Below are 26509 nucleotides of genomic sequence, written 5' to 3'. Positions count from 1 at the left end.
TATATCTTACATGTGCAAGCTTCCATTAATTATCAAAAAAAAGGAAGAAAAAAGAAATAAAGCAAAATACTCATAGCCAGAACGTGGCAACAAATGTTGGACTTTATCATATATTATAAAGTTTAAATCATCTTTCTCCAAAAAAAAATAAGAAAGCGAAATCATTCGTAATTTTTTTTATGAGTGGAATTAGATAAGGTGAACGTTTAAAATATGTTTGATATGAAAGAAAATATTTTTTTTTAATAAATATATTTTAAATTTTAAATTTTCTTTGCCAAAAATTAAATATATTGTTAAAATTATATTTTTATATATATACTAAATATTAAATGTCTTTCGACTTTTTTCATATGTTTTTATTAATAAACTTCCAATTATTATTAAATAAAAGGTAGGATTGCCTTTTACGTCTACTAGAAACAAGAACTTCCTTCACGTAATTTAATTTACACATGGCATATCTCCTCCTTTCATCAGTAGGTATTAATCGTTCATGTATTCATGGTTAGTTCAAAAATTGATGATTCACACTATTTCAAAGTATAATTTAAATATATGACTTTATTTTCAAATAAATAAATGGTAATTATTTCATGTTAGATAAAAAGTATTAAGGTCTTCAGGAAACATACCGCCAAAGAGTTATCGTAGGATAGTGAAAAATTCAAGAATTTTTAACTTTAAATTGTCTTAATATATAAATAGTAAGCTCACGTAAAAAGGAATCCTTCTTAATTCTTAATCAAAAATTTCGAATTTCAAACATAAAAATAGAGTTGCCTCCGAAGCTTATATAAATTTAAGTTTTATGAATTTCTGATAGTAGGACAGTGATATTAAATGCTAAAAACTAATATATATATATATATATATATATATATATATACTACCATATATAGAAATACTTAAGCTAAAATTATTTAACCTATTGAATTCATAACTTAAAGCGCTACATGTACCTAAATAGAACTTCTCGACACAAGTCAATTTGTAAGGCTATGAAATGACACAAACATATGATAGAAAACATTAGAGCAGTAAGGAGTCCCTTACCTATGGATTTTAGTGGAGTGGTGGGATTGTTTTACCCTTAATCAGAGGTATCGAATTTGATGTCTGAAATTTTTTTTATTAAGAGTGTCACTCTAAAATAAACCCGTACAATTCAAAATTAATTGACTTTAATATGTGCTTCCGACACAAAATGAAAAAATAAAAGAAACTATAAGAAGAAGAAAAAACTTTGGTGACATGTCTTATTCTGTCCCAAATCGTATCACAAAAATAAATTCACAATAATAGTGCCACCGACGATCACACAGTATGAGCATTAGCACATGTTTGTAACTTTTCCCATCAATATCCCAACCCCCACCCCCAACAACCCTTAAAATTATAAAGGCCAATGGAATAATATCTAAAATACTATTTATTCATTTTATGCTAAAACTATAGAAAAATGGAAAGAATATAAAGAGATCCAACTCAAAGAATAACCATCCATTTATCTTCTATATGACAAATCTTTCATTCAGAAATATGAATTATTACAAAGCACTGCTTCAGAATATTATTGATTGAATTTATTCTTTATTATCAATTAAAGGAAAAATAACAACACTTGAAAAAAAAGATAGGTCGTCGTTTTTAGCAATTTGTCATCTGATAAACAAACTTATTTACATTCAATATTTTATAATAAGCTGATGAACTATGACACGTGTCTTCTTTGCATAATCTTTTTAACATCGAATAGAAATAATATCTTAGTTTCATATGCACAATATTTAATTCTCTTATTAAATTAGAACATATATTCCCCACCTCATTACCTGTTATTGGAGAAAATTTAAATTGAAGATCCATAGGCCTTCTAACATGAATGGAAAAGATTTGGGTAAAGGCCCACAACGAGTGGCCCATTAGGATACAGGCCCACATATTTTAAAAAGCAGCAATCACTTTCATAGTAGATTTTTTTACAGGGGACATGCATATGTATTATTGGCAGATTTTTTTTTTCAAATTTTGACCCAATTTTTATGATGTGAGGACCGAGGAGCCTATCTGTCTATTTATTTACCTAATTATACTTACAGATCTTACCTAATCTCTATAATTTGTATTATCATATATATTATCGATTGTTTAACTTGCAGCTTTAATTAACTAAAGTTTCGCACGGATTTAACACATCTGTCTTGTGCCAGCAACAACAAACACACACGTTATCCTATCCTATCTCGTAGAGGTAAAAAAAATTGTTTCAAAAATACTATACGCACTCTCGTAACATTATAAGTTGAAAAATGATCAGTATAAGTTGACCAACCCTGCAACTATGACATGCATTTCCAACTTCTAACTAATAATACAAGCCAATGTGACCTAATAGTTTCCATCAGAAAATCATAAAATGCAGCAGCACCATCTTTATGTTTCAAAACAATGACAATAGCAAATCAACTTGTTGGACAATCTAAATCAGTATGTTCAGGCACATTACACAACAACATTTAGCAGACGCAAAGACGAAAAATCATCATACTAGTGTTACATAATAGATTATACATATTTAAAACGAACTGAGATGATTTTTGCACATTCGTACACCCCTAAACCATACTTCGGATCACAAATATACATCTCGGCCTATAATCAAACGGACAACTGCAGGTTTGATGCTTTCCAGTTATAGTCAGTCAAGACTAACAGTACTGAACCTTATGTTGTGCATTTTTTGAACTTGGAAGACGTTGATAAACAATCTACATCTCCTTCCTTCAGCTAATGCTTTTAGCAATCACAAGATAGAGCAGGCTTTCTGACCCTTTCTCTTCTTCTTCTTCTTTTGCTTGGGTGGTTGTAGGACCACCTTAATGGCCGCATCAAAAACAGCCTTAATGTTCTGCAATTTTGGCAATTGAAATATGTAAAACAAGATAACTTGAAAACTTAAGCATATAGTCATCTTTGAATCAGAAAAGCACCTGTTGAGTTTTTGCACTACATTCAATGTAAGCAGCAGCACCAATCGACTTTCTCAGCTCCTCACCCTTAAAAATAAGCAGGAATTTAAGGTTCTGCTAGAGGGCTAAGGGGCCACATAAATTTTTTAATCCAGAAACTGAAAACACCGAATGTACAGTTGTTATTCAAAACACATTGAAGGTAGTATACCTGAGCAGTGCTAAGTGGAACAGCACCTGGATGGTCCACAAAGAATTGCTTATCCTCTCGGAGATCTAATGGAAACACATCAACAGTATAACAGTATTAGACTAAAGAACATGGAAATACATGAGAAGAAAGTTAAAGGAGGCAATGGAAAAAAGCAATTAGACTCGTGTAAACTGAACTTCCGGGGAAAGAGAATTCAAATTAAAACTTTCCAGAAAAGGAACGTACATTTTAGCTGCAAATTAGAAGGATAGAAACCACACAAAGTTCTTTATGTATTTGGATGTAAGAAAAGATGTCCTTGAATGTAACGTCAAGAAGATATATCCTTCACGCTTAGGTTTAGAATATTTTGTGAACTTTTAAGTTCAACAGTAGTACATTTGAATTTCAGCGATAGATTACAGTAAACTAATATGTTTTAAGTTCATTAATAACTTCCAATTTCAAAATCCAGGCAATGTGTTTTCTACTATTTAGAATAGTTTTTGGCCTTAAAATTTGAAGATGCACATTCCAATTCTAATTTAGACTCAAAGTAATGTGATTAGTGACTTCCCCAGATGACTATTTTCAAAAGTTAGGCTAGCTAGGCCATGTAAAACTGCATAAATTTGCATCTGCAGCATTTATTTAAATGAGACATGAAACTTTAAACCAAAACTTAACATTTTTATCTATCTCAAATCTCAATCTGCAATAGGTCACTTCTCAAACAGACTTTCTGGCAGTTGGACCACATAACAATTAGAGTTATTGAGAGTGATTATAGCTGAGATCCAAGACTTCTAGTTGTATGAACCAAATTTTCTCTCTGCCTAACCATACCAAACTCACATTTTTCTCTGCGACAACATAAGTACTTCTTCAGAGAGTTGGTTCCAGTTTAAAAGGCATCCGAAATTCAAGGTTGTGGTGGGCCACAAGTTACTTACTATCTATTGTCTATTGTACCTCCATTATGCATTTTCCTAGTCTGTCTTGAGCTGGGGGTCTATTGGAAACAGCCTCTCTACACCACCTTTAAGGTAGACATAAGGTTAGCATACACACTACCCTCCCCAAACCCCACTGTGTGGGACAGCACTGGGTATGTTGTTGCTGAAATTCAAGGTTGCGGTGTCCTACAAGTTTATGTTCAATCAGCGCTCTATTGATTGAGATGATTTAGTTTCATGGTTCAGCAGGTAAATAGCAGCATTTATCACTTCGGTTATGCCTTCCTGTACATGAATAAACTGCGTCATAACTTTTGGAATGGTCTTATCCATAAGAACAAGATGAGCTAAAGTAGTTGATATGAAATCACATAATAATACTTATCAGCTGTTTGTTAAGACACTGACAGATTACTGGAAGAAACTAGCAATAATAAGAAAGATTAGCCAAACAATCAAACAAGATTAAATAGGAGATGCTAACCTAGCTTTGTTCCAACAAGAATAATTGGAACTCCAGGAGCATAATGCCTCAATTCAGGAATCCACTGAAATTCAGTAGCAAGAAACGAAATAAGTATTAGCAATTGCGGAATATCACCAACCATATATTTTACTCATTTCAACTTTTACTAATTTTGGCTAGAAATCCCATATCGACAACAATGGAAATACTGGTTGGTTGGTATTTTACCATGCATCTAGTACAAGTATTTAAAGTAAATACCAGCAAGCCAATGTTTAACGAACTTGTTCAAATTAATGAGACCGACAGGAATCATTAATCCTGCCACATTCACTTCACTTAATGAGTGTCGGTCTCATTAATCTTCCCACATTCTAGTTCATTTCCCTGACTAAGTTCTACGACAATTACGCCTCAGTCCTTAATAAGTTGAAGCCTTCAACATGAATCCTCATTGACCATCTATTTCCATTTAAGTTCATCTCATGCCCAATAATTTACAAAATAAAAAATTAATAACTTTTAGAAGTTCTCTATATTTTCTACCAATACAGATTTACAACTATAGGTATCACCTTTTCCCTGACCTAGTACAACCCAAGAAAAAGTGAGACAGAGAATACAAGAGAAGGAACTCACCTTTTTGGAGACATTTTCATAGCTCGCCTTGCTAATGAGAGAAAATGCCAGTATAAATACATCAGCCCCACGATAGCTCAAAGGTCTTAATCTATTGTAATCCTCCTGACCTGTTCAATTATAAAGTAGAGGAATCAATATGTTCCACACATAAAAGGTACAAAAAGGAAAATAAAACTACCGATGTGGTAAAACTTTTACCTGCAGTATCCCAGAGCCCCAGATTAACAGTGCTCCCATCGACAACCACATTTGCACTAAAATTGTCAAATACAGTTGGGACATAATCCTGTTTGCAACACAGCAGACAGTTACCAAATGTGAAAAGTGCACCCAATAGTCTAATAAAATGAATTAGAACTTATAAAAGTGATAATTTCAATGAGAAAAGAAAACAATATCTAACTTAGAACCAGAGCTATTCAACAAAGAGCATGTATACGTATAGCTAAGATGAGCTTGTATACCATCTTCCCTGAGAGTTCTAAAGACTTCTTTTTTTCAGTCCATATTTTGTTCCCATACCCTTTTAGCTTTAAGGAAAAGAGAGAGATCATTTATGCCGGCAATCCATGATGCACACAAATACATGGAAGACAACATTTTATTGGTTTTTCAACCAACTTGACATTACGCCTATAAGCCTGAGTTCACCAATAGTCCCGAGGTAGTTTCCTTTTATCTTACCTTGGCTACACCACTCATAGATTTCTTAATTCCCCAAATCCGTGCCCCGAAAAGAGAGACGGTAATACATCACTAATTATCTGACACAACTAGGGACAGCCATTTGCAGTCATTCAAAATTCTACTCACTGTAAAAATGTGTCATTAAGAAATAATAATTCGGAAGTTCCTTTGCCCAGGGCGGAATTAAGTTAGGCTAAGAGTTGTCACGTGACACCACTTCAGCAGAAAATTTTATGTAATATATAATATAATTAAGAGAAAGAACAAAATTGAAGGACAAATAGAGTAAATAACAGCACTTGCCACAGAGCTAAGCAGCTCATTTGGTCAGATGCCTTAGTTTTCAACACAAATATCACATGTTCTAATCGCCGTGGCCTCATTTGTAAGAGTTTTAAAAGTTTTTGAGCTTCAATACAGAATGGTACGTGTCTAGGTTCAAACCATTGCCTATTGGTAGTTAACAATACGTCGAACCAGTTACTCCAAAATAGCATTAGTAAACTTTGGTGACAAAACCTATTTGTATGTATTGAAAGGATGTTGCTTCTTCCCTAATTAGTTGTTGTGCTATGTTTTTTTCCTTGTACACCACTTTCGAAAAACCCTGCCTGCGCCACAGCCTTTGCTGATTCAAACTAGAACCGGGGAAGGCCCACTAGAAAGACTAAATGAACATATTTGTTGTTTTAGTTATCACCAACGTCCTAGAACAAAAATGTCTATCCACAAATAGAGAAAGTGGAGAACGATTCTCACGTCCTTCACCTCAAATCCTCTCAAAATTTAGAAAACTACTCAAGACAAGACAAGCTAGATGAGAAATGAAAATGATTAATCAGCAATAAGAACAATTAACTCTACTCAACATCCCAGAAAAAACATTTCTTTTCCCCTTAAAAATACCCAAAAAGGTCCATTCTTTGTGGTAATTGGAAGTAAAACTAAAACAGCCCCACTATTTAACCGGATACCACAAGCAAGAGCCCCATTTGGTCTAATACAAGCAAAACTCAACAGGGTAGAGAAGCATGTATCCCAATCGAATAAACTTAAAACAAAATGCCCAACAACTGTTTGAGAAAATTCATAAGAGAGATACAGAAAGAGTTAATGAAGTACTCACAGTGGGAAAAGTGTTGCTGGTATACGAAATGAGAAGACAAGTTTTACCCACAGCTCCATCGCCCACGGTAACACACTTTATAAACCTAGAAGCACTCATTCTTCCAAACCCAATTCGCCCTTCTCAGCAACTCCCTCAACTTGTTCTTTTATTTGCTCAAAATCTTTCTCTATCTGTGTTCTTTCCTCCACCTACTCTTCAACCCAAAAGTTGTTAGTTAAAAGAATACAGTCCGTTAAACTTAAAATAGTAGCAATTTCAAGAACCCAAAACCCCTAAACTGTTAGTGTAAACCCTATAAGCATAGAATGATGAAAACAACACAAGACCTAACTCAACAGCCACATTCATTGAAATTAAAAGACCCACCTTTATCACAATACAAATGATGAATGGAGTAAAGTTTAATGGATATGAGCAGAGAAAGATAGCAGAAATGGAAAATGAAGAAAAGGCTGAATTTTTTTTTTCTTTTTTTGGGTTTGTGTAAATAAAAAAGACAGCTTCGAGCCAGCTATTTTTCGCTTTGAGATGCCACTTATATGAACCTATCTTTTATTGCCACATAACCAAACATCCCTTTCTCTTTTTTTTTTTGGGCAATTAGTTTTATTTTTCAATTTTCTCGGACCAAAATTTATTTGAAATAATTCCCTATTTAAATAGACTCATTTGGTATGAAGATAATATAGGTTAATTATAATTAGTTATAACTACTGAAGTTTATGCTTTTATAGATGTACTTAGGTTATGGTTATGATTAAAAAACTAAATCAAATTACAATTTTTTAAATTTTGAAACTCGATATTGTTTAGTTTGATTTTGGATGTACTAAAAATAACAACGAAAATAATCAAATTGAACTGATAAATTAGATATATAAATTTTATAATTATTTATATATCATTCGTAAATAAAATATAACTATTTTGTTAAATTTTAATTAACTTAATTCTTTAACTTTATCATTTTCTCAAGAATACGTAAATTTTACACCAACTAGTATAATATTGAGTCCAAGTCCATCAACATTTATTGTTTTAGTCTTTATCTATCCTACCACACATAAGATAGTCACATTTTTCTTAATTAAATCATTTTGTTCGTGTAATAATACTTATAGTATTGCTTAATTGAAATGACAAAAGTTTTCACGTGGCTTGTTCATGTACTATGTGGTTGTGTCTATCGAGATACGTATGTCCTTACAAAATTTATTACTTTCAAATTAAGAAAATAAGAAAAACCGAGTCAATCCAATAATAATCAAATCAATGATTATGATTTTTATTTAATTTAGTTTGATTTTTAAAATACAAAAAAACCTATTAAATTATTTGATTTTAGTTTTAATTAATAATCGATTCAAATTGAACCACCAACACCCCAAATATACTATTGAACAAGTGTTGGTTGAGTTACAAACGAAAGGGTTTATTTATGATCGAGTTTTTTAAAATTTTCGTGTATTTTTTCTTTTCTTTTTTTTAAATAAAAGTTCTAATTTTGTCACTTGTTTTAAGTAAATAATTTTTCACACAGTTGATTTTTAGATGATTTTCAGTATATATATATATTCTCTTTTCTGGTATGTAAGAGAGTATATTTGTCAAAAAATAAAATAAAATATACATATAGTAACCCTCCATGTATAGGATCTTTTTGCATTTCCATTTTATATAGTTAAATTGGAATTTATGTATTGAAAATTACGTATGTCACTCCTTTTAATCAGATAATTTTCTCTGTCTCAACATAATTATCAATAAAAACAAAAAATTACGTAAATAAAAAGACAAAATAAACCAACTCAATTTTCCTAATCGAAAGGAAAAGAGGAGGACTAAAGAATTTTATTTTCTCACTTAAAAGTGAAATTTTAAATTTACTTCTATATCGATGCGTATAATTTTGAGGAAGATGTAAAATAAATTGTGTGCAATTTTTCTCTCAAAAGTAAAAGTAGCTTCTCAAAATAAGGTTAGCACATATATTTATTCACATATTAAAACATTTATGTGAAGTGCAAAATAGTAGCAGTAATTAATGCACGATATCCCATTTATAGTTTGTAACGTGACGGCATAAATATTCAACCTTCATATGGAAAAGTTTTAAGCAAATCAAACAATCAAACTTCATAAATTTTACAAACAAAAATACAGCAGCTTTTAAAATTGTACATTCCGACAGTTACCTACTATTTATCATTAAAACAGTAGCAATTTCATTTAAACTTATGATGATTTTTTTGGGTACAATCTGAACTTATGATGGTTGGTTAGATGGAAAATTTATTTAGCTTGTGTGATTGACAAAGATTCTTTATAACAATAAATTAATATTCCATTGTTTACAAAAAGATAAATATTCACTTTTATTTGTTCTATTGTTTAATTTATAAAATAACTAAGAGATAAAGTTATTTTTAAAATATTAAATTTAGCATTTCTTATGAATACATGTAAAAATGGACAAGAAAAGTATTTAACTCAATAAATCATATAATGTTATCACATTTAAGCATGCCCCTTCATTATAAGTTACTTATATCTATAACTCCAGCGGAGTTAATAAGTTGATTATTTAATATACATAAACAACATTTCAATAAATTAGTATATTCAAAATGATCGAGATAGTATTTACATAAAAACACTTTGATGATCGTGTTTGGTGTAGTGATGTGAAAGCTCAAACCTAACTCTATTAACGTCTCAAAATTTATTCAAGTATATTTATTAGTATTTGAATATATGAAGGCCACAAAAGTTTTGCATGGAGACTGGGGCAAACTATATAATATTATATTTTATACAATATTATAAATGAAAATTAAAGAATCACTAGAAAGAGGTTGACCTTTGCCTTCTTTCCAAAGCAAAGATGAAGAAAATTGACAACTCCTTCCTACTCATACGTCTCAAAATTATTTGTCCCGATATCTGAAAATAGATGTATCAAATTAATATGTCGTTTTAGAAATTCAAAATAATATTTTTTTTAAAAAAAAATTGTTTTTGAAGACAAGGAGGTGTTTGGATTGATTTTTCAAAGTGACAAACTCTTTCGGTCTATTTTTTAATTATTTTGTTACGCTTTTTACATATTAATATATAAAAAAATATATCGTAAAATATTAACTAAAATTTTCATAATTTAACTGTAAAAAGATATCATAACAATTAAAAATAAACAGAAAAAATATAAATTAAAAGTCAAAAATTATAAGTTCAAAACATTCTACTCTTGACTTTTGACTTCTTAAAAATACTACTTTTTATGTTATCCCAACATAATTAAAAAAAAAAAAGAGTCTATCCAGACACCCAGTAGGTCCCAATTACGGGGAGATGACAAGATGACACATAAATCGAATATGTACACTCAATGAATAGATCAGATTATATCTTAAGATATGATAAAAGGTAACTCCTCCTAATTAATGTTTTCTTAGAAGCATGAAAAGAAGCCAATAAATAATTTTAACATGATACTCTTTCCGTCTCGAAATAAGGGTTAATTTTAGCAAAAGTTACATCTTATCTTTCTGTCTCGAAATAAGGGTTAATTTTAGTAAAAGTTGCGTCCTTTAAAAATTCAATAAGCACAATATATAGTTTACAAAACTATCCCTATTTAATAAATATTTCTTACAAATTGAAAATTATTAAAAAGATGGAATAATAAAAGTAAAGTTAAAAATCATAACATGTTATCTAAATTCCTGCTAGAACATTTATTTTGTGACAGAAGAATATTATACTAGATGCATGGTGCCAAAACATTAAGGTAGTGACTCATGAACAACCATGGTACAATATGTAATAATCATGGTAGATGAGAAGTTGGTATTGAGTGAAAATGAGAGGCCACATATCTCTACTTGATGAATTAATAAATACATTTCTTTTTTTTTTCTAGTGATAATAAATGGCATATGGGTGTTTATAAAAATGAACCCACACCATTGATCCGTGCATGCACTACAAATATTATTTAGTAGGTCAGCATTAGATCCTCCTTGTCCGCTCAAATCATACATTATAATATAATATGGTATTAAGTAAGTAAACAGATATTTTGAATTCGAATCTCATTAGTACTTGTCTTTTACCATAATATATCAATGCTAGTAATAATGTGCTACAACTAAGTTGTTGTTGGACAATTGTGTCTTAAACCTCAAGTATAAAGAAATTAAAATGATTAAACCATCACTAATGGTTTTCGAAAAACATGTCATTATACAACAAAATAATTAAAGAAAAGCCATAGATAAATGTAAAACTTTGTGTATCCACTGGGATCTTGAGTAAAGATTGGAGAAAAGTGTCAACACCACTACCTAACGGGTGATCATATTATGATTTCCCCTATATACACACTAATAAGACAAGGTGATGTTGCCTACAAACTCTTTTTTAAGAAAAAGAATCTATGACTTTTTAGTCACTCACCAAAATATTTTATATTATAGTAATAAAAACTTTATCTTAGTTGCGAAACGTACACATATTTGGCAAGGGCAGGAATTTTGGGTGCACATGGCCTCGAGACAAATCAATTCCCATGTGCATACATGACCTACCAATCGTATGGACCATTTCCAAATATATGTCAAACAAATTTGAAATTTGAAATATATAGATTTCAAATAAAATAGCTTGCACATATAAAGTGGCACAAATATAATTTTAGCATTAAAGTTATTGAATTTTGCTTAACTTATAACTTCAATTAATAACTCCATCACCGTCTATAATAATCTATCTTACTTTTTATCTTACAGATTTCACTGTTTTAGCTTTTATACATGCATCAAATATATAAAAGTTACAGTCACTCACAATAAGATTAAAAATTCTTTTTTTCCATTTTAAAAGAAGTTCTACGACAAGCTAAGAAATACGAATAAATTACATGAGATGATTATAAATCTAAAATTCATCATCTGAACTGACAAGGTCTAGTTCTATCATTTTTTCTTTAACCTGTTGAGGTTTTTGTCCTGAATTTTGTTGCTCCATTTTTGGCTTCTTTTGATCACAACTGTGACTTGGTCTTGTTTCACTTGGATTCTTTCTCTTGGTGGAGGATGCCCTGGAGGAAAAAAAAGTAGATTACACTGTCACCAAACAGACAACATAATATAAGGTCAAAAAGTGCAACTTTTCTTTATGCCATCTCTGTCACCTTTCGTTTGTTGTCATATTTCTTGTTTGATCTCGACCAGTAATAGATTCTTTGGTATTGTTTGAGTCCAATTTTCCTGTAACACAGATAGAAATGCAATGAGCAAAACTAGAATTCAGAATGTCACAGATGTTGGGAGTGCTAGAACAGGCTCTAAGAACTAAAGTTTTAACCTGTAACTTGACTGAGGAACCTTATTCCTTGAGAATGTACATTGGTAGTCACTTTCCCTGCATTGCTGTTCATAAATAAGTGTCTTCGAGTCAGTAAACAATATGCGAGTCAGCACCTTTTCAAGTCTAAAGCGATGGCACTAAGTATCTTGAACAAACCTTAATGCCTTTTTCAATCCATCTACTGACAGTAACTTCAATGGTGCTTTAGACTTTGTGAAGTTTGTCTTGTCAGCTAAAGGATTAACCACGTAAATTCCTTCAGACTTGAGATGATCTCTGAAACCCGTTCTAAGGTTCCTGAACTTGATAGACCAACAGCAATTAGAGAGCTAAAGAAGTAATGAGAAATAAGTTTTCAGTTCTTCAAGTAAATGCAATATTGGGAGGTTGAGAAGGTGATCACTCACCCGCCTTTGAGTTCAGCCCTCATGCTGGATGAGTATTTCTCAGATGTTTTCTGAAGGAGCAATTAACAGAAACACAATCAGTTCATTATTTTCTTTCCCTAGTATATCAAGTTTCAGTTAAAGAGCACATGGAGAGGGCGGAGCAAGCAACCAAGCAGACTTAATATACAAGTGTATGCAGTAAATTGGTTACCTGCTTATGATAGCTGCAATATGTTCCACGCCGCCTGCAAATGTTCTCAATCCATAAGTTTTATCACGAGTACAACAACAAAAACGAGTTTCCATAGGCTCAATATTATTTGGTAAGAAACAACCATAGTTTATGATAATCTGCATAAACAACTATAGTATGTAAACATCTCCGCATCACTCTTGTTAAGGGCAAGCCTATTACTTTTGTACACAATTTGACCAAGCAATTGCAGTAGCTACTATATATGGATGGCTAGCTAGTTTACAAGATTACGATTTTGATTCTTCCACTCTTGCCATGAGAAGGAGGACTACAATGTAAATTTGAGACAGATTTCATATTGTTAAACTGAACACTCTGTTCCAAATCAAAACTAACTGATAAAAGCCACATTAATGACTGTATGAGTACATTATCATCGTTAAAGCAAATCAAAACCAAACAACATGAATGCTATCAAAATGAGAATTATGATGAGCAGCAGTACTTCATTCTTCTTATGTAAACAATGGATCCCTCTCATGTAAGGACCAGGCAAGATCACTTTCACCGCCCAAGGCCATGAACCCTCTAAAGAGATATTCCAGGTGTTTTTATAAAAGGGAAGAAGAATTTTACTTTAGTTTGCCCAAACCAAATACCAAATCAAGAACATGCCTCTAGAACAAAGATGAGACATCTGGTCACCTTGTAGTTGGTGAGAAACAGTGTACTTAGCAGAAAATTGAGAAAAAACAAGTAAACAGAAGAACATTTTATGCATATTTCGAGAGCATCATATTGTATCTGACGACCATCTCTTTAGTACTTTGCCTGAAAGTATTCAGTTCATTCATGACTATATGCATGTAACAAATAACAATAAATAAAATCAGAGGTCATACTTATTAATGATTACAGTGCAAGCCATCCCATCTTTCCTTTTCCCCTTGCAAACTCCATAATCCACAGATGTGCCTATCTTTAAAATGTGACTGGATGAATAAAGACTCAATGAAAATCCATGTTCCTGGATAAAGGGCATTGAAGAGGCATTAGTAACCCACCATAAATCTTAAGAAAATGAACTTACTGATAGGCATGATAACAATACCGATTTGTCCTTGCGTACGCTGCAATTAAACAGCGCAAAAACTGCACCGGCCTTTTCATTGCAGTTCTTCTGATAAGCATCACCAAAAACAAAAAGAGAGAGAGTTTTTTCATCCAAAGATCCAATTTTCCAGATTGCATATGTCTTCCCTGTTGAACTTGTTCTTGGTTGCCCCTTCTCAGTTAAAACACCAACGGTTGCCCAACAACCAGAAAGGGTGTCGCCAAGAAGCGAATTCCTACCAGATAGGATATATATATTATTATATAGTCCAACAAAACTATTCAGGTAACTCAGTCAGCTTCTTAACATACCTTATTGCGGATAACCGGATGAACCTAATATCAGCAAAATGGTTGCTCAGTTCAACAGGTGAAACTACTTGATTTCTGAGTGAAAGGATGAAATGTAAAATATTAGTTGGATGTTCAGTATCAAAATAGAGCATTCATATGTAGTTTTCTTGGCACAACATTAGAACTGAAGCAACCAGCTATCTCAAACCAATCTAATAAGCGTAAACACAACTGCAACTTCACCAATAACAATCTAAGTAGGCCACCATTTTAAATTAATGGAACTAACATACAAGCACCTATGTGGCATTTCTATCAATAGTAACCGCAAGCCAAAAAGCATCTGATGAGTTTTTTAAGAAGCCAAAATAGTACATTCTCAGTTGGGACTTCCTTTCATCAAAATTTGAAACGTAGGCAACTAAATTTACTGTCATCTGGAAAGTGTTGCAGAAAATATCGAAACAAAAATATGCTAGCAACATTCAAATTCCAACAACATAATGAGTTTGACAGGAAAATGCATCACGAGCTCTGCAACAAGAACCCGTTGGATATGAACCCATGAGGCCATCCATAACCTATGCCAAAGAACATACCTAATTCGCAAACCCGAAAATTTTTCAACCTCTGCATCACTTGACCCCTTTGTATGCTTTGATTTGGCAGCTTTTTTGGCAATTTCAGTATCATAATCAAGACAATCCTGAACAGCATCCCTAAAGACAGACATATCTGCCTCTCCCATTCGCTTTGGCAATCCATCATCTGACAAATAATCTGTAAAATAGAATAACCCACAGAAATCCCATAAATATAATATATCATATTCCAGAGATTCATATCAAGAAACATCTACCCTGTACAACAAATAGATTTCTTATACCTTCAATCCATAAGTTGTGATAAATCCCAAACATGATTTCAGTCATAAACTAATCAAAACAGGCCACAGGAATCCAATAAAAATAATCCAAGAAACTAATTCAGTAAAAGCAATCATGGATTTAGTTTCTTAGCTGTCATGTTAATGTAATTAGACCCAAAAAACAAGATTTGGAGATTTACCTGGGAAACGAGATGAAGGAGAAGCTGGAGGGGTTTCCAAAACCCTATCTGGAAGTGAAAGAAGGAGATCCAGGTCTTCTTGGTGATTCGATTTCGACATTCTTTTTTTTTTCTTCTGAGAAATTGATGATTCAAAACTAAGATAGGGTTTTGTTTCCTTAATAGTATTACTGTGATTTTAAATTTATTTGGAGTTGGGGGGAGATTGAAACTATATGGCGGGAAGCTTTATGTTTTGTGGGCTGTCTCTCTTCAGCAAGCGGATGGAAATGGGCTGGGCTTTCATTTTACAGATTGGGTCTTGATTACTTTTATAAATGAAAAATTACGCGGTCTAGCAAATTTATACTATTTAATTATGAGAAAATTGTATATAATAGCAAACTAATAACCTAAATTAAATGGAATAGCTAGTGTTTGATTTTATTGTGCTCCATATCAAACATTAGCTAAAATTTGTCAGCGTCTCTCTCCCAAAAATCTCGCTCGCCACTCTCCATTCTCGCTCGCTTCTCTCGCTTTTATACACAGAAGTGTATAATTATGTTTCTATTTTGTATAAAGCGAGAGCAAATTGTACATACACATGCAAAAATGTATATCTTCGTGTTATGCACTTAATTATACAATTTACAAACATTTTACTTCAAATATTGTAGAGAAAAAGGCCAACGAATTATACAATTGCAGTGAATACAATTTTCTCTAGCTTTATACAACAGAAGTGTATATATTGTGTTTTTGTTTTTGTATAAAGCGAGAAAAACACATATCTTCTTGTTATACACTTATAATTATGCAATATACATACATTTTAATTCGATTCAACTGTATGCAAAACAAATTATACAATTGCAGCGAAATAGGCCATCGAATTATACAATTTAGGCCAGCGAATTATACAATTGTATATGTATAGCGAATTATACAGTTTTATGTTTGCTATAGAGCGCAATTATGCAAACTTTGTTGTAGCATACAAATATGAATTTTTTGTTTGCTATATGTGAAAGTTGCTCTTTAATTATTTATCATAGCTATAAATATAGTTTACTATAATTATCATCCACGACTGATATTATACATTAATTGTGGAATGAATTTGAGTTTATATAATTTGTCATGTTTGTATATGTATATTATATATAATAATCTAACTTATATACATATACAATTCACTTCTCTCCCAATATCGCTCGCCTCCCTCCTCTCTCCCAATTTTTATTGCCATATATACAAATGAATATGCATAATATCCAACTATCTAACCGATATACATATACAATTCACCTCTCTCCCACTCTTTGCCCTCTCTCCTCTCTCTCCCTGTCTAACTCACCTCTCTCCTTCCTATAACATGTCTCTACGAATTATAATTATCAAACTATAGCTTTGGAGAGTAATTATGCTATTTTTGATTGGTTATATGTAAAAGTTCCTTTTTTTTTTAATTATAATTTGGGCTCTGATCACTTTTCTTCCACGCAGTAGATGGTATCCAATAATTTGAGTTACATTATATATGTATCAAGTACATAAACCCAACAATTTGGGCATTAATTACATATCACGGAAGCTTTTCAAAATAAAATAATTTTAGATTTTTTAAAATACGCAGATACATTGTTCCTGCATCCGATACATAGGAACAAGACATGAGTTATGTATCACATATATAAGTTATATTCATATACAAAACTATAAACCAGATTCATTATGAGGTAAGTCTGAAATAATTGTGATTATAACGTTTGTACCACATACCACTAACTCATTTACATGATTGTCTGTCATTTTTTAATATTGCACCTATCTGCAATGATATGTTAATATGGATAATTATATCATACAAAAAAAGAATAAAAAAAATTAATACAAGTAGGTAATTAATGAATAGAATCAAATAGGCTTTCATTATACGCATCGTTTAAAACAACGATTTTTATCACTTATACAAGTCTAATACTAAATCACAATAATACTGGATTGAATGGCCTAACCTATATATGATATATTGATAGGATGTGGTTCAATCCATCAATAATTAATTCTTTTTTGGTACAACACACTTGACTTGGACAGCTAAAGTCTTAAAGATGTTAGGGCATGGATCCTTGTTTGGTTCATCAAATGTTACTCTCTCAATTGGGATAGTACAAGTGTGTTTTCCCAAACAATATTTTTCTGCAACTTTAATACTATTTTGTGAAGTGCAAGTACCCATGGTAAAATTTCCACATGCACCATCTGGATCACCATAACTAGCAAATTCAACTTTTTCGATCACATTATCATCAGGGCAAGTTAAATGAGCTCCTGCTTTAAGATCTTCAACAACCGGGCAGAATTTACTGCCGGAACTCTCAAAATTTTTAACATTTGGAGGATGATATTCTGTGATCATACTGCAAATTGTGTCTCGATTCACTGTTACAATTTCTATTTTTTCTGGATGACCTCCTGTTTCTTCGAAAACAACTAGGAGATTATTACTTGGCTTCAGAAATGCTCTTGGAACATGATACCTGCAGCAAATCAATTTATAAATTTAATATCGTACGTATCATTCTTTTTACCTTTCAATTTTGAATACGCGTTGATACTTACTCAGATTGTGTGGGCTGTCCAAGAGGAGAGAGGAAAGATACCCAGTAACGACCCAGGCTCTTACCATTAACCCAAAGCATACCTTTCTGCATTTTATCCATTTTCAAGGCCACTGGATCAGTGCCTTCAGGGGCATCGAAATATGTCTGTAAGTACGAAAAATCAATCAATAAACTTCATCTCTCCCTATATATACATATATATATATATCTTTGGGACTCCAACTTACCTTATACCAAGTAACAGGTCCTGGTGGAGTAGCAGTTACGGGAGTCCATTTTACTTTCTTTGCACCCTCTTCAGTGAATACTTGTTCTTTTTCGCCAGATACACCAACCTGAAAGAATAATTTTGAATTTTACTAGTACTAGTTAATTTAATATTTGAATACTTTGTTAAATACCATGCATACACACCTCATGTCCCCAAACATTTAGGGTGATATCAAGAGTTCCAGCCATTAAACCTTGAATTGTCACTGCACGGGGTCCAGCAAACCTCTTTTCCATATAAGCACCACTATTCTGTAATAGTATTTCATTAATTCTAACGCTCAAATTAATCTTAAAACCGAATGGAGAATTATACCAAATGATAAATACCGGGTATCCAACTAGCTCACCCAAAAGGGTGATGTCATTAACTCCTCGTTTCAACACGATGGGTTGCCGAAAAACAAAGCTTTTATCAATATTGTTCCCATGCCCAAATCCTAAAAATGATTCATTAAATACCGTCAGAAAATTAAAAGAATATGACACGACATGATATTTTTATTAGACAACATACCAATATATTGTCCATTGACAAACGCAGCCAATGCATGGCCCATACTTGCAACTTGCAACACAGTGAGAATATCAGATCTCATGGGCAAGTCATGTCGATTAACATTGATGCTGTGTTTTTAAGAAATAATATATATAAATATTAAGAGTAAATTCAAGTCTGAGTGCCTTTAAATTATATACGTACAATATAATTAAATAATCGTGTACCTTGTTGAATACCAAGCGTAGTCTGATTTATCTTTAGTTAAACTGTAGAGCTCCAATGGTTCCCTATTCTTAAGTGCCAATTCATTGACAGTTGGTACTTTTTCTTGATACATTTCCCATTTAAGATTCTTTGCTTTTTCTGATGGTACAAAGTTTCTTGAATTGTGTTGGGAGACTACCTGTTTACTTTCATTTATTCCAGTTATACAATACATATAACAGTTGGGGAAAAAAAAAATTAAAATTAAGGTGGATTTGTTTACCGTTTGAGTGTTGTAAACGACAGTCTTACAATCAGCTAGAATGCTAACTGATTTTTCAGGCAAGTAATAATTAGCTCCTCTAAATGTAATGTTGGAAGGTTGAGTGGTGTGGTTGTTGGTCAAAAAGGCAGCACACATATGCTCACCAGTGTTCTCATACACAGTGATCTGCATTTCATTTTATGTATCAAATTAAATTATATATCATCCTAATCTAAGTCAATTTATACTAATAATGGCGTACGTACCTCAAGGTCCTGGTTAATCTTTTGTACTGTGGGATTACCCCAAAGAAGAGCCCTTCTTGATAATCTCAAAGCTCTGTGCAAGTCTCTCAAGTGACTCCATTTTGGGTCCCTCATTAAACCTAATCCATCAACATTTAATTTATTAAATCAAATTAAAGTGCTTCACTCTTATTCGTTATCGTTTAGTTAATTAATTAATTACCAAATTCATCAAGAGGAGCCTCATCATAATAACGAGTAGTCACGAAAGAAGAACTTGATCTTCCAAAGTTTGTTCCACCATGGTACTGAAATTATAATAATTAGTTAAGAATAATCAAAACACACAATAATTAATTAGTAAATATGTTGATTTACCATGTAATAGTTTGTAAGAGTCCCATTTTTTGCAAAGAAACGAGCCACAGAAAAAGCAAGATCTTCTGCTGATCTTTGTGATGGAGGGTCTCCAAATGTTCTATACCTGTATTTCATCTTTGTTAACAACTACGTTCCTTAAATATAATTATTAGTAAACTAAAAATTATAGTAGTTATCAACATATATCATGGTCCAAGTGTATATATATAGTATAAATTAATATACATTGTCTATAGACTTCTTCTTTTTTCTTTTTTTTTTTAAAAAAAAAGAAAAAACTAGACGATCAGAGTCATAATAATATGGAGTAATTGGTATCTAACCATTAATTAGTGAAATTAAACTCTCAAGGTTGAACTTACTGGGCAGTCCAATTTTCAGTCCACAGAGTAGGCTTGTTGAGCCCATTAGGACCCGCAAAAGTATCCGCACAATGCCTTCCATTGCACGTGTTTATCTAATGGAAACAAAATATTGTGATTTTTTACTTTCTAAAGTATAATAATAATTTTGATAGAATAAATAAAATGAACGTACTACTGAAGGAGGGGCCTCTTTTTGCTTGCACATAATCCAGGGGACACCATCATATAATCCAACAGCCATATTTGCTGCCCACTCAATATATTTCTTTCCATTGTCTTTATAAGCAGCTTGGACATTGTTGTACTCATTTTCAATCTGTTAATAATATTAATGTTTGAATTATTATCTCTAGTGATATTTGATAGTGTATACTACGTAAAAATGTTATATTACTTATACATTTATATAAACGTTAATTAAACAAATTAACCTGAGCCAAGATAATGGGACCTCCTTGGGGTGCAAATAGTTTCTCTTTTTTCATCAAATCAATGACCATTTCTGAATATTTTTTCATATGGTACTTCAAAAGAGAGAATAAATTAATTAAATAAGTCATTAAAAATATTTAATTTAAATAAAAAATATGCAAAATTGTGATTACATACCACAAATGGCTCGTTATAAGAACGGAATGTGATATTTTTAATCTCTCTTAACCAGTATGGAAACCCTCTGTTTCCAAGAACAAAATATTGATTAATAAATAGATCATAATTAAGGACCATAAGAAATAATTAACATTGCATAAAATATACCCTGAACTCCATTCTGCTTCAATATAAGGTCCAATTCTCAGAGTTACATACAAACCCTGTTCAGCTATCTCCTTGATGAATTTCACAATGTCAAAATTTCCTTCAAAGTTGAACTGTAAATCAACCAACATTAATCCAAATATTCGAATTTGTGAGTCAATGACTCATACGTAGAATAACTTTTTTTTTTTAACACTAGAAGAGATTCAATAATTTATAGTATATTTACTTAAGCATGATAACAAATTCTAGATTTGTCTCTCTTAATTACCTGGCCTTGAACGGGCTCGTGAATGTTCCAGAACACATAAGTCTGGATGACATTAATACCTCCTTCTTTAGCCTTTCTAATAATTTCTGGCCACATCTGTGGGGAAAAATTTGAGACATATTAAGTATAAATAATTAAAGGTTAAAATATATCGACAGTTTTTTAAAATTGACATTAATTTTTACTTACACATTTCAAGTAGGTTTTGTTCATTTTAAGTACTTCAAGTAGGAGTTTATTATGTCATTTTGACACCTTTTTGACAATCAGCTAAAATTACAAAGTGTGTATAGCAGGTTTGCGGGTGATATATGACATTTGAATGTAAAAATAATAATTTTAAAATAAATTATTAAAAAATAACTAATTTTTCAGCAAAAATAAATAAATAAAATTATCTATTTTTTTATCTTCCCACTATATCCATTTGTCTAACGTCCTTTTTGCTTCCTCAACTCTACAATTATTTTCTTGGTTCTTCTTCAATTTTTTTAAGAAAAAGATCATCAGATTTTAGGCTCTTTTCTTTAATTGATTTCGAAAATTATATATGACATTCTTCTAACTTTTTTGAGAAAAAATGCATATCTTGTTCTAAAATATCTTTTCAAAATTAGTGTCATGATTTTTAAGAAATTTATTCTTACAAACTTTTTTAAAATAAGTGTGAAAATTTTTTCTTGTATTTTTTCATATTTTTTTTATTGTTTTTTTTATCATGAATTTTCATGAGGGAAGGTGAATAAGTGATAGGGCTAAAAAGTGAAGAAGAAGGAAAAAAATTTAAAAATAACCCCTCACGTGCTCAAAATGGATGCAACACACGCGATATGTCAAGTCAACAAAAAACGTAAAAATAACATAGCAGGACTCAACATAATATTTCTAAAATGAACAAAATCTAATTAAGATGTATAAGTAAAAATTGATGTCGTAGGCCGACGATGGGTTCAGCCATGATTAAACATTATATGAAAATAACTAGAATTACAATTTAAAGTCACCTCAGGAGGACTACGGGTATAATGAATAGAACCAGAAAAGAAGAGTTCCCTATTTCCATTTACGATCAAGGAACGGCCATCGTAAGCTACGCCACGTGGCTTTTCTTGACCATTCACCGATGTAACCAACAAGGAAATCAAGAGAGCTAACGTTAATATTTGAAACATTTTTGTTTTTATGTTTTTGTGTTTTTATGAGTTTTAGTTATTAGTGCAAATGCAAGAGCTATCTATGTATGTAATTCGAGTTTTACTGTTTTAACTAAGAAGCCTCCTATCAGTGAATACAATATGAGGCTTGTAGAATTTCTCGTATTTTTCACGATCTATTCTTTTGTGTTTTTGTTACTTACTTGTGGTTTCTTTAATTTCTCAAACAATCTTCAAAAAATTAAAAATAAATTAATATAAAAAATTGTCTTATTTTTTCTTTTAAGTATACAAACTTCAATGAATTAACCAATAAATTGATGCTTACATAGTTCTGATTTACATAAAATAAATATATAAGATTTCAAATTCCAATTTTTTGATTCTTATTAAACAAAGAGAAGAATTGCTAATCAATGTATTCCAATATAAAAAATTGTAATTTAAATTGTTTTTAAAATATACAAAATTCAACTAGTCAATAAATTGGTGTTTATTTTTACATAAACTAATAAATTAGATGTAAGAGCAATCAAACTCCGAATTCTTAGTTCTTAATTAAACAATCTTTTTAAAATTTGTTGATAATCTGACAGCTAACAACCACGGCACAAATGAAGTTCATTCCTTTGAATTGTTTTCCGCTATCCATTCAGATAAAATAATAATAACAATAAATCATTGTTTCACAAGGTTTACTTAATTTGTATTTTCATTATTATATTTCTATTTAATTTATTATAACTGTGTTCACGATTAAACATTACTTATTGATATAATCACCAAAATTTTGTAATCTTACAAGCTAAGACAATGATAATCCACCGGCACACAAACAGATCGAAAAATAGCAGAATATGAGACAAAATAAGTAAAATATAGACGATCAAGTATATATATTTTTTGCAATAAAAAAAAATAATTTCATTTAATTAAAGTAGAAAATAAATCGTAAAAATGTATCATCATCTGCCACAAACCTGATGAATAATGATCACATAAAAACATACGCACTACTATGTCAATCAGCCAAGGCTGAATGAATATGATACAATTAGGTACGTAAAAGCTTAAAAAAAGAAAAGAAAAATGCACGATCACTCTCTCAATCTATATTTGAAACTCTACAGATATACTTATACTATACTAAGACTCTATTATCTCCTGAACTTGTTTTATAAGTAATTTTTTACTCCCTTTTCGACCTACGTGGTACTATCTTAAAAAAAAATCAATCAGCGTTGGGTCCACAAGACAGTATCATATAGGCTGTAAAATGATAAAAAATGATTAATAAAATAAGTTCAGGGATAATAAGACCTTAATATAATATATGTGTTTCTGAGATTTCGAACATAGGTTAAGATTATATTAGTGCATTATCCCTAGAAAACAAAATAGAATGAAGATGACGTCTATAGACATTGAAATTTTGTAGGACTCTACAAGATGCGTTCAATTCGAGTTGGGACTCTACAAATTGTGTTCAACTCAGATAAGGATTCTTGGAGGCTACTCAACCCTAAATCCTAATTTATGCCTATATAAAGAGTACTAAATTCCCTTAAAAGGAATCTCGAAAAATTCACAAAGAGATCAAGATCTCAAATACTCCACAAATTGATGGATTATTCATGTAGAGAGGTCAAATCTAAATCATCCTAGTTCGAGAAATACGCTACTAACGGCCCTCGAATCATGGATAAATCATCTAAGAGAGTAGAATCAAGGGAGGAATAGATTTGTACTCACAATCTTGATGAATAAAATCACGTTTCTTCATATTTTATTTGTATGGTTTATTTATTTTCCATATGTTTAAAATTTGTTGCAAACAAATTGGCATGCCCAGTGGGACCAAATTTGCCCTTCATCTCTTCTCTCTTAAATCAAATCTGAAAATCTAAAGCTGCAAAGGTGGAAGAATGAGTACTTCAAGCTTCGTCTTTGAGTTTCACAAGTCAGGGGGCATTTGTAGACATTGAAATTTTGTGGGATTCTTCAAGATGTGTTCAATTCGAGTTGAGACTCTACAAATTGTGTTCAACTCAGATAAGAATTCTTGGAGGCTATTCAACCTTAAACCCTAGTTTATGCCTATATAAAGGGTACTAAATTCCCTTAAAAGGCATCTCGAAAAATTCACAAAGAGATCAAGATCTCGAATACTCCACAAATTGATGGATTATTCATATAGAAAAGGTCAAATCTAAATCATCCGAGTTCGAGAAATACGCTACTAAATCACCTCGAATCATGGATAAATCATCTAAGAGTGTAAAATCAAGGGAGGAACAGATTTGTACACACAATCTTGATTAATAAAATCACGTTTTTTCATATTTTATTTGTATGGTTTATTTATTTTCCATATGTTTAAAATTTGTTGCATCACTAACGTCATTTTGCCAAAATATGTAGAATGCTTTTCAAATCAATTTTCACTTTGGATTTTGGTGACCAAGTTGAAAAAATAATACTACGAAAATAAAAAAAGTATCTGAGAAGAAAATCTAAGACAAAAATTCTCTATGCACTTATTTTGAGGCCACAAAAAGAATATTTTTTAAGACATCGATTGGGCAACTATCCTTGGTGCACCATTTTGAGACCCCAAAAAATTTTAATGGTGAAATTTATGATTTTAATTTCTCTATCATAGTATTGAAGATTATAGAAAAGATAAAATTGAAAAAGTAAAGGTCAATTTTCACGTATAGCAAATATAAAATTTATATTTATATGTTATAGCAAAGTTTGCATAATTGTACTCCATAGCAAACATATAAATGCTATACATATACAATTGAAACAAATTGTACAAAACGAAAAAGAGAAAGAGACTTGAGCAAAGAATTGTATAAAACGAATTGTATAATTATAAATTTATAGAACGATTATATACAATCGGAATCTGTATAAAATGAGAAAGAGAGAAAGACAAAAGAGACTTGGGCAGGAAATATATAATTGAATCGAATTGTATAAAACACAAAAGAGAGAAATTATATACAATTTGAATTTGTATAAACGAGAAAGAGAGGAGCATGGAAGTATTTTTATTGTATAATTATAAGTGTATAGGACGGAAATATATGTACTTGCATGTGTATATACAATTTTCTATCGTTTTATATAAACAGAAACACAATTTATATATTTCGCTTCTGTTTGTATAAGCGAGAGAGGCGAGGATGGCGAGCGAAATCTGGGAGAGGAAGAGAGGGAAACAAAAATATATGTATTTATACAATTTCCTCTGCTTTATACAAATAGAAACGAAATTTATACACTTGTGTTTGAATAAAAGTAAGAGAAAGCGAGCGAGAGATGGAGCAAAAGGGGAGAGTGGCGAGCGAGAGTTTGAATGAGAGAGGTGACTGCAAACAGTTTGTTACGTGACACAATTAAATCAAAGGATGATTATAACAATTAATTTGATTTATTAGTTTGTTATTATACACAATTTTTCCAAAAGAAAAAGTATATAAAAAGAAAGAAAGAAAAAATTATTTTAACTTTTAACAAAAATATTTTTAAGTTTTGAACTTAAAGTTGTGAAATTTCCACAGCAATAATTAATATTTTTATAATAACATCCATGGTATTGTATTGAAATCACATGGTTAATATTATTGAGTTAATTTATTATAAATAATAATATTACTACATATAATCTTGTACTAAAAATAAAAAATGATGAAAAATAAGAAAAAGATAAAACTAAAAATTATAGATTATGAAACAAAATTTTAGAAAACTTAATTTTAAAAATTGAGTGATACATATATCAATTTAGGAATCAAAATATGTTACAGTAATAATAGAAACAAAATGTTAATGTGGTGTGTATTCCCCAGTACAATAAATGGAAAGAAAAATGTGCATACAGTACAACAAGAATTATATATTATGCATATATAGAATAGTCTAATAGGAAGCTACTTTTAAAGTTAAATTTATATTTTTCTTTCTTTCTTTCCCAAGCAATGTTTATCATTATCAGAAT

General features: G+C 31.1%; 3 protein-coding genes across 3 annotated transcripts; all 3 read right to left on the bottom strand.

Moving 5' to 3' along the window:
- Positions 1-2435: 2435 nt before the first annotated feature.
- On the bottom strand, positions 2436-7747 carry LOC101265779 (rac-like GTP-binding protein 5). The gene is made up of 8 exons (XM_004230992.5): positions 7412-7747; positions 7043-7233; positions 5428-5515; positions 5227-5336; positions 4606-4669; positions 3184-3248; positions 2994-3059; positions 2436-2911 (listed from the first exon to the last, which is right to left on the bottom strand). The coding sequence occupies exons 2-8, from the start codon at positions 7139-7141 to the stop codon at positions 2807-2809; spliced, it is 597 nt and encodes a 198-aa protein (XP_004231040.1). The 5' UTR covers positions 7142-7233; positions 7412-7747; the 3' UTR covers positions 2436-2806.
- A 4148-nt stretch (positions 7748-11895) lies between these two features.
- Positions 11896-15660, bottom strand: LOC101255149 (uncharacterized). Its single transcript, XM_004231404.5, has 11 exons — positions 15476-15660; positions 15007-15187; positions 14426-14500; positions 14112-14349; positions 13903-14027; positions 13016-13049; positions 12823-12872; positions 12572-12712; positions 12413-12477; positions 12240-12315; positions 11896-12146 (listed from the first exon to the last, which is right to left on the bottom strand). The coding sequence occupies exons 1-11, from the start codon at positions 15573-15575 to the stop codon at positions 11984-11986; spliced, it is 1248 nt and encodes a 415-aa protein (XP_004231452.1). The 5' UTR covers positions 15576-15660; the 3' UTR covers positions 11896-11983.
- Positions 15661-17361: 1701 nt separating this feature from the next.
- Positions 17362-22706, bottom strand: LOC101265177 (beta-galactosidase 13-like). Its single transcript, XM_010317078.4, has 18 exons — positions 22351-22706; positions 21347-21442; positions 21076-21188; positions 20926-20992; positions 20748-20840; positions 20489-20632; positions 20314-20408; positions 19949-20054; positions 19794-19878; positions 19592-19710; positions 19344-19511; positions 19081-19259; positions 18872-18981; positions 18685-18794; positions 18499-18606; positions 18312-18419; positions 18083-18228; positions 17362-18000 (listed from the first exon to the last, which is right to left on the bottom strand). Exons 1-18 carry the CDS (start codon positions 22516-22518, stop codon positions 17520-17522), a joined length of 2496 nt encoding a protein of 831 aa, XP_010315380.2. The 5' UTR covers positions 22519-22706; the 3' UTR covers positions 17362-17519.
- Positions 22707-26509: the final 3803 nt, after the last annotated feature.

This window comes from Solanum lycopersicum, chromosome 1 (assembly GCF_036512215.1).
Source record: "Solanum lycopersicum chromosome 1, SLM_r2.1".
Taxonomy (NCBI): domain Eukaryota; kingdom Viridiplantae; phylum Streptophyta; class Magnoliopsida; order Solanales; family Solanaceae; genus Solanum; species Solanum lycopersicum.
The sequence above is the reverse complement of the archived record's forward strand: the minus strand, read 5'-3'. Positions and strand labels throughout refer to the sequence as shown.

Excerpts from the sequence above, each read along its gene's own strand:
- LOC101265177 (XM_010317078.4), bottom strand. The coding sequence starts at position 22,518 with ATGTTTCAAATATTAACGTTAGCTCTCTTGATTTCCTTGTTGGTTACA. Across the intron at positions 19,512-19,591 it reads AGATTAACCAGGACCTTGAG|ATCACTGTGTATGAGAACAC; the intron begins GTACGTACGCCA and ends AATGAAATGCAG. Across the intron at positions 18,229-18,311 it reads GACCTGTTACTTGGTATAAG|ACATATTTCGATGCCCCTGA; the intron begins GTAAGTTGGAGT and ends TCGTACTTACAG.
- LOC101255149 (XM_004231404.5), bottom strand. The coding sequence starts at position 15,575 with ATGTCGAAATCGAATCACCAAGAAGACCTGGATCTCCTTCTTTCACTT. Across the intron at positions 14,028-14,111 it reads GCGTACGCAAGGACAAATCG|GAACATGGATTTTCATTGAG; the intron begins GTATTGTTATCA and ends CCCTTTATCCAG. Across the intron at positions 12,713-12,822 it reads AGGGCTGAACTCAAAGGCGG|GAACCTTAGAACGGGTTTCA; the intron begins GTGAGTGATCAC and ends TATCAAGTTCAG.
- LOC101265779 (XM_004230992.5), bottom strand. The coding sequence starts at position 7,141 with ATGAGTGCTTCTAGGTTTATAAAGTGTGTTACCGTGGGCGATGGAGCT. Across the intron at positions 5,516-7,042 it reads CCAGCAACACTTTTCCCACT|GATTATGTCCCAACTGTATT; the intron begins GTGAGTACTTCA and ends TGTTGCAAACAG. Across the intron at positions 2,912-2,993 it reads GTAGTGCAAAAACTCAACAG|AACATTAAGGCTGTTTTTGA; the intron begins GTGCTTTTCTGA and ends CCAAAATTGCAG.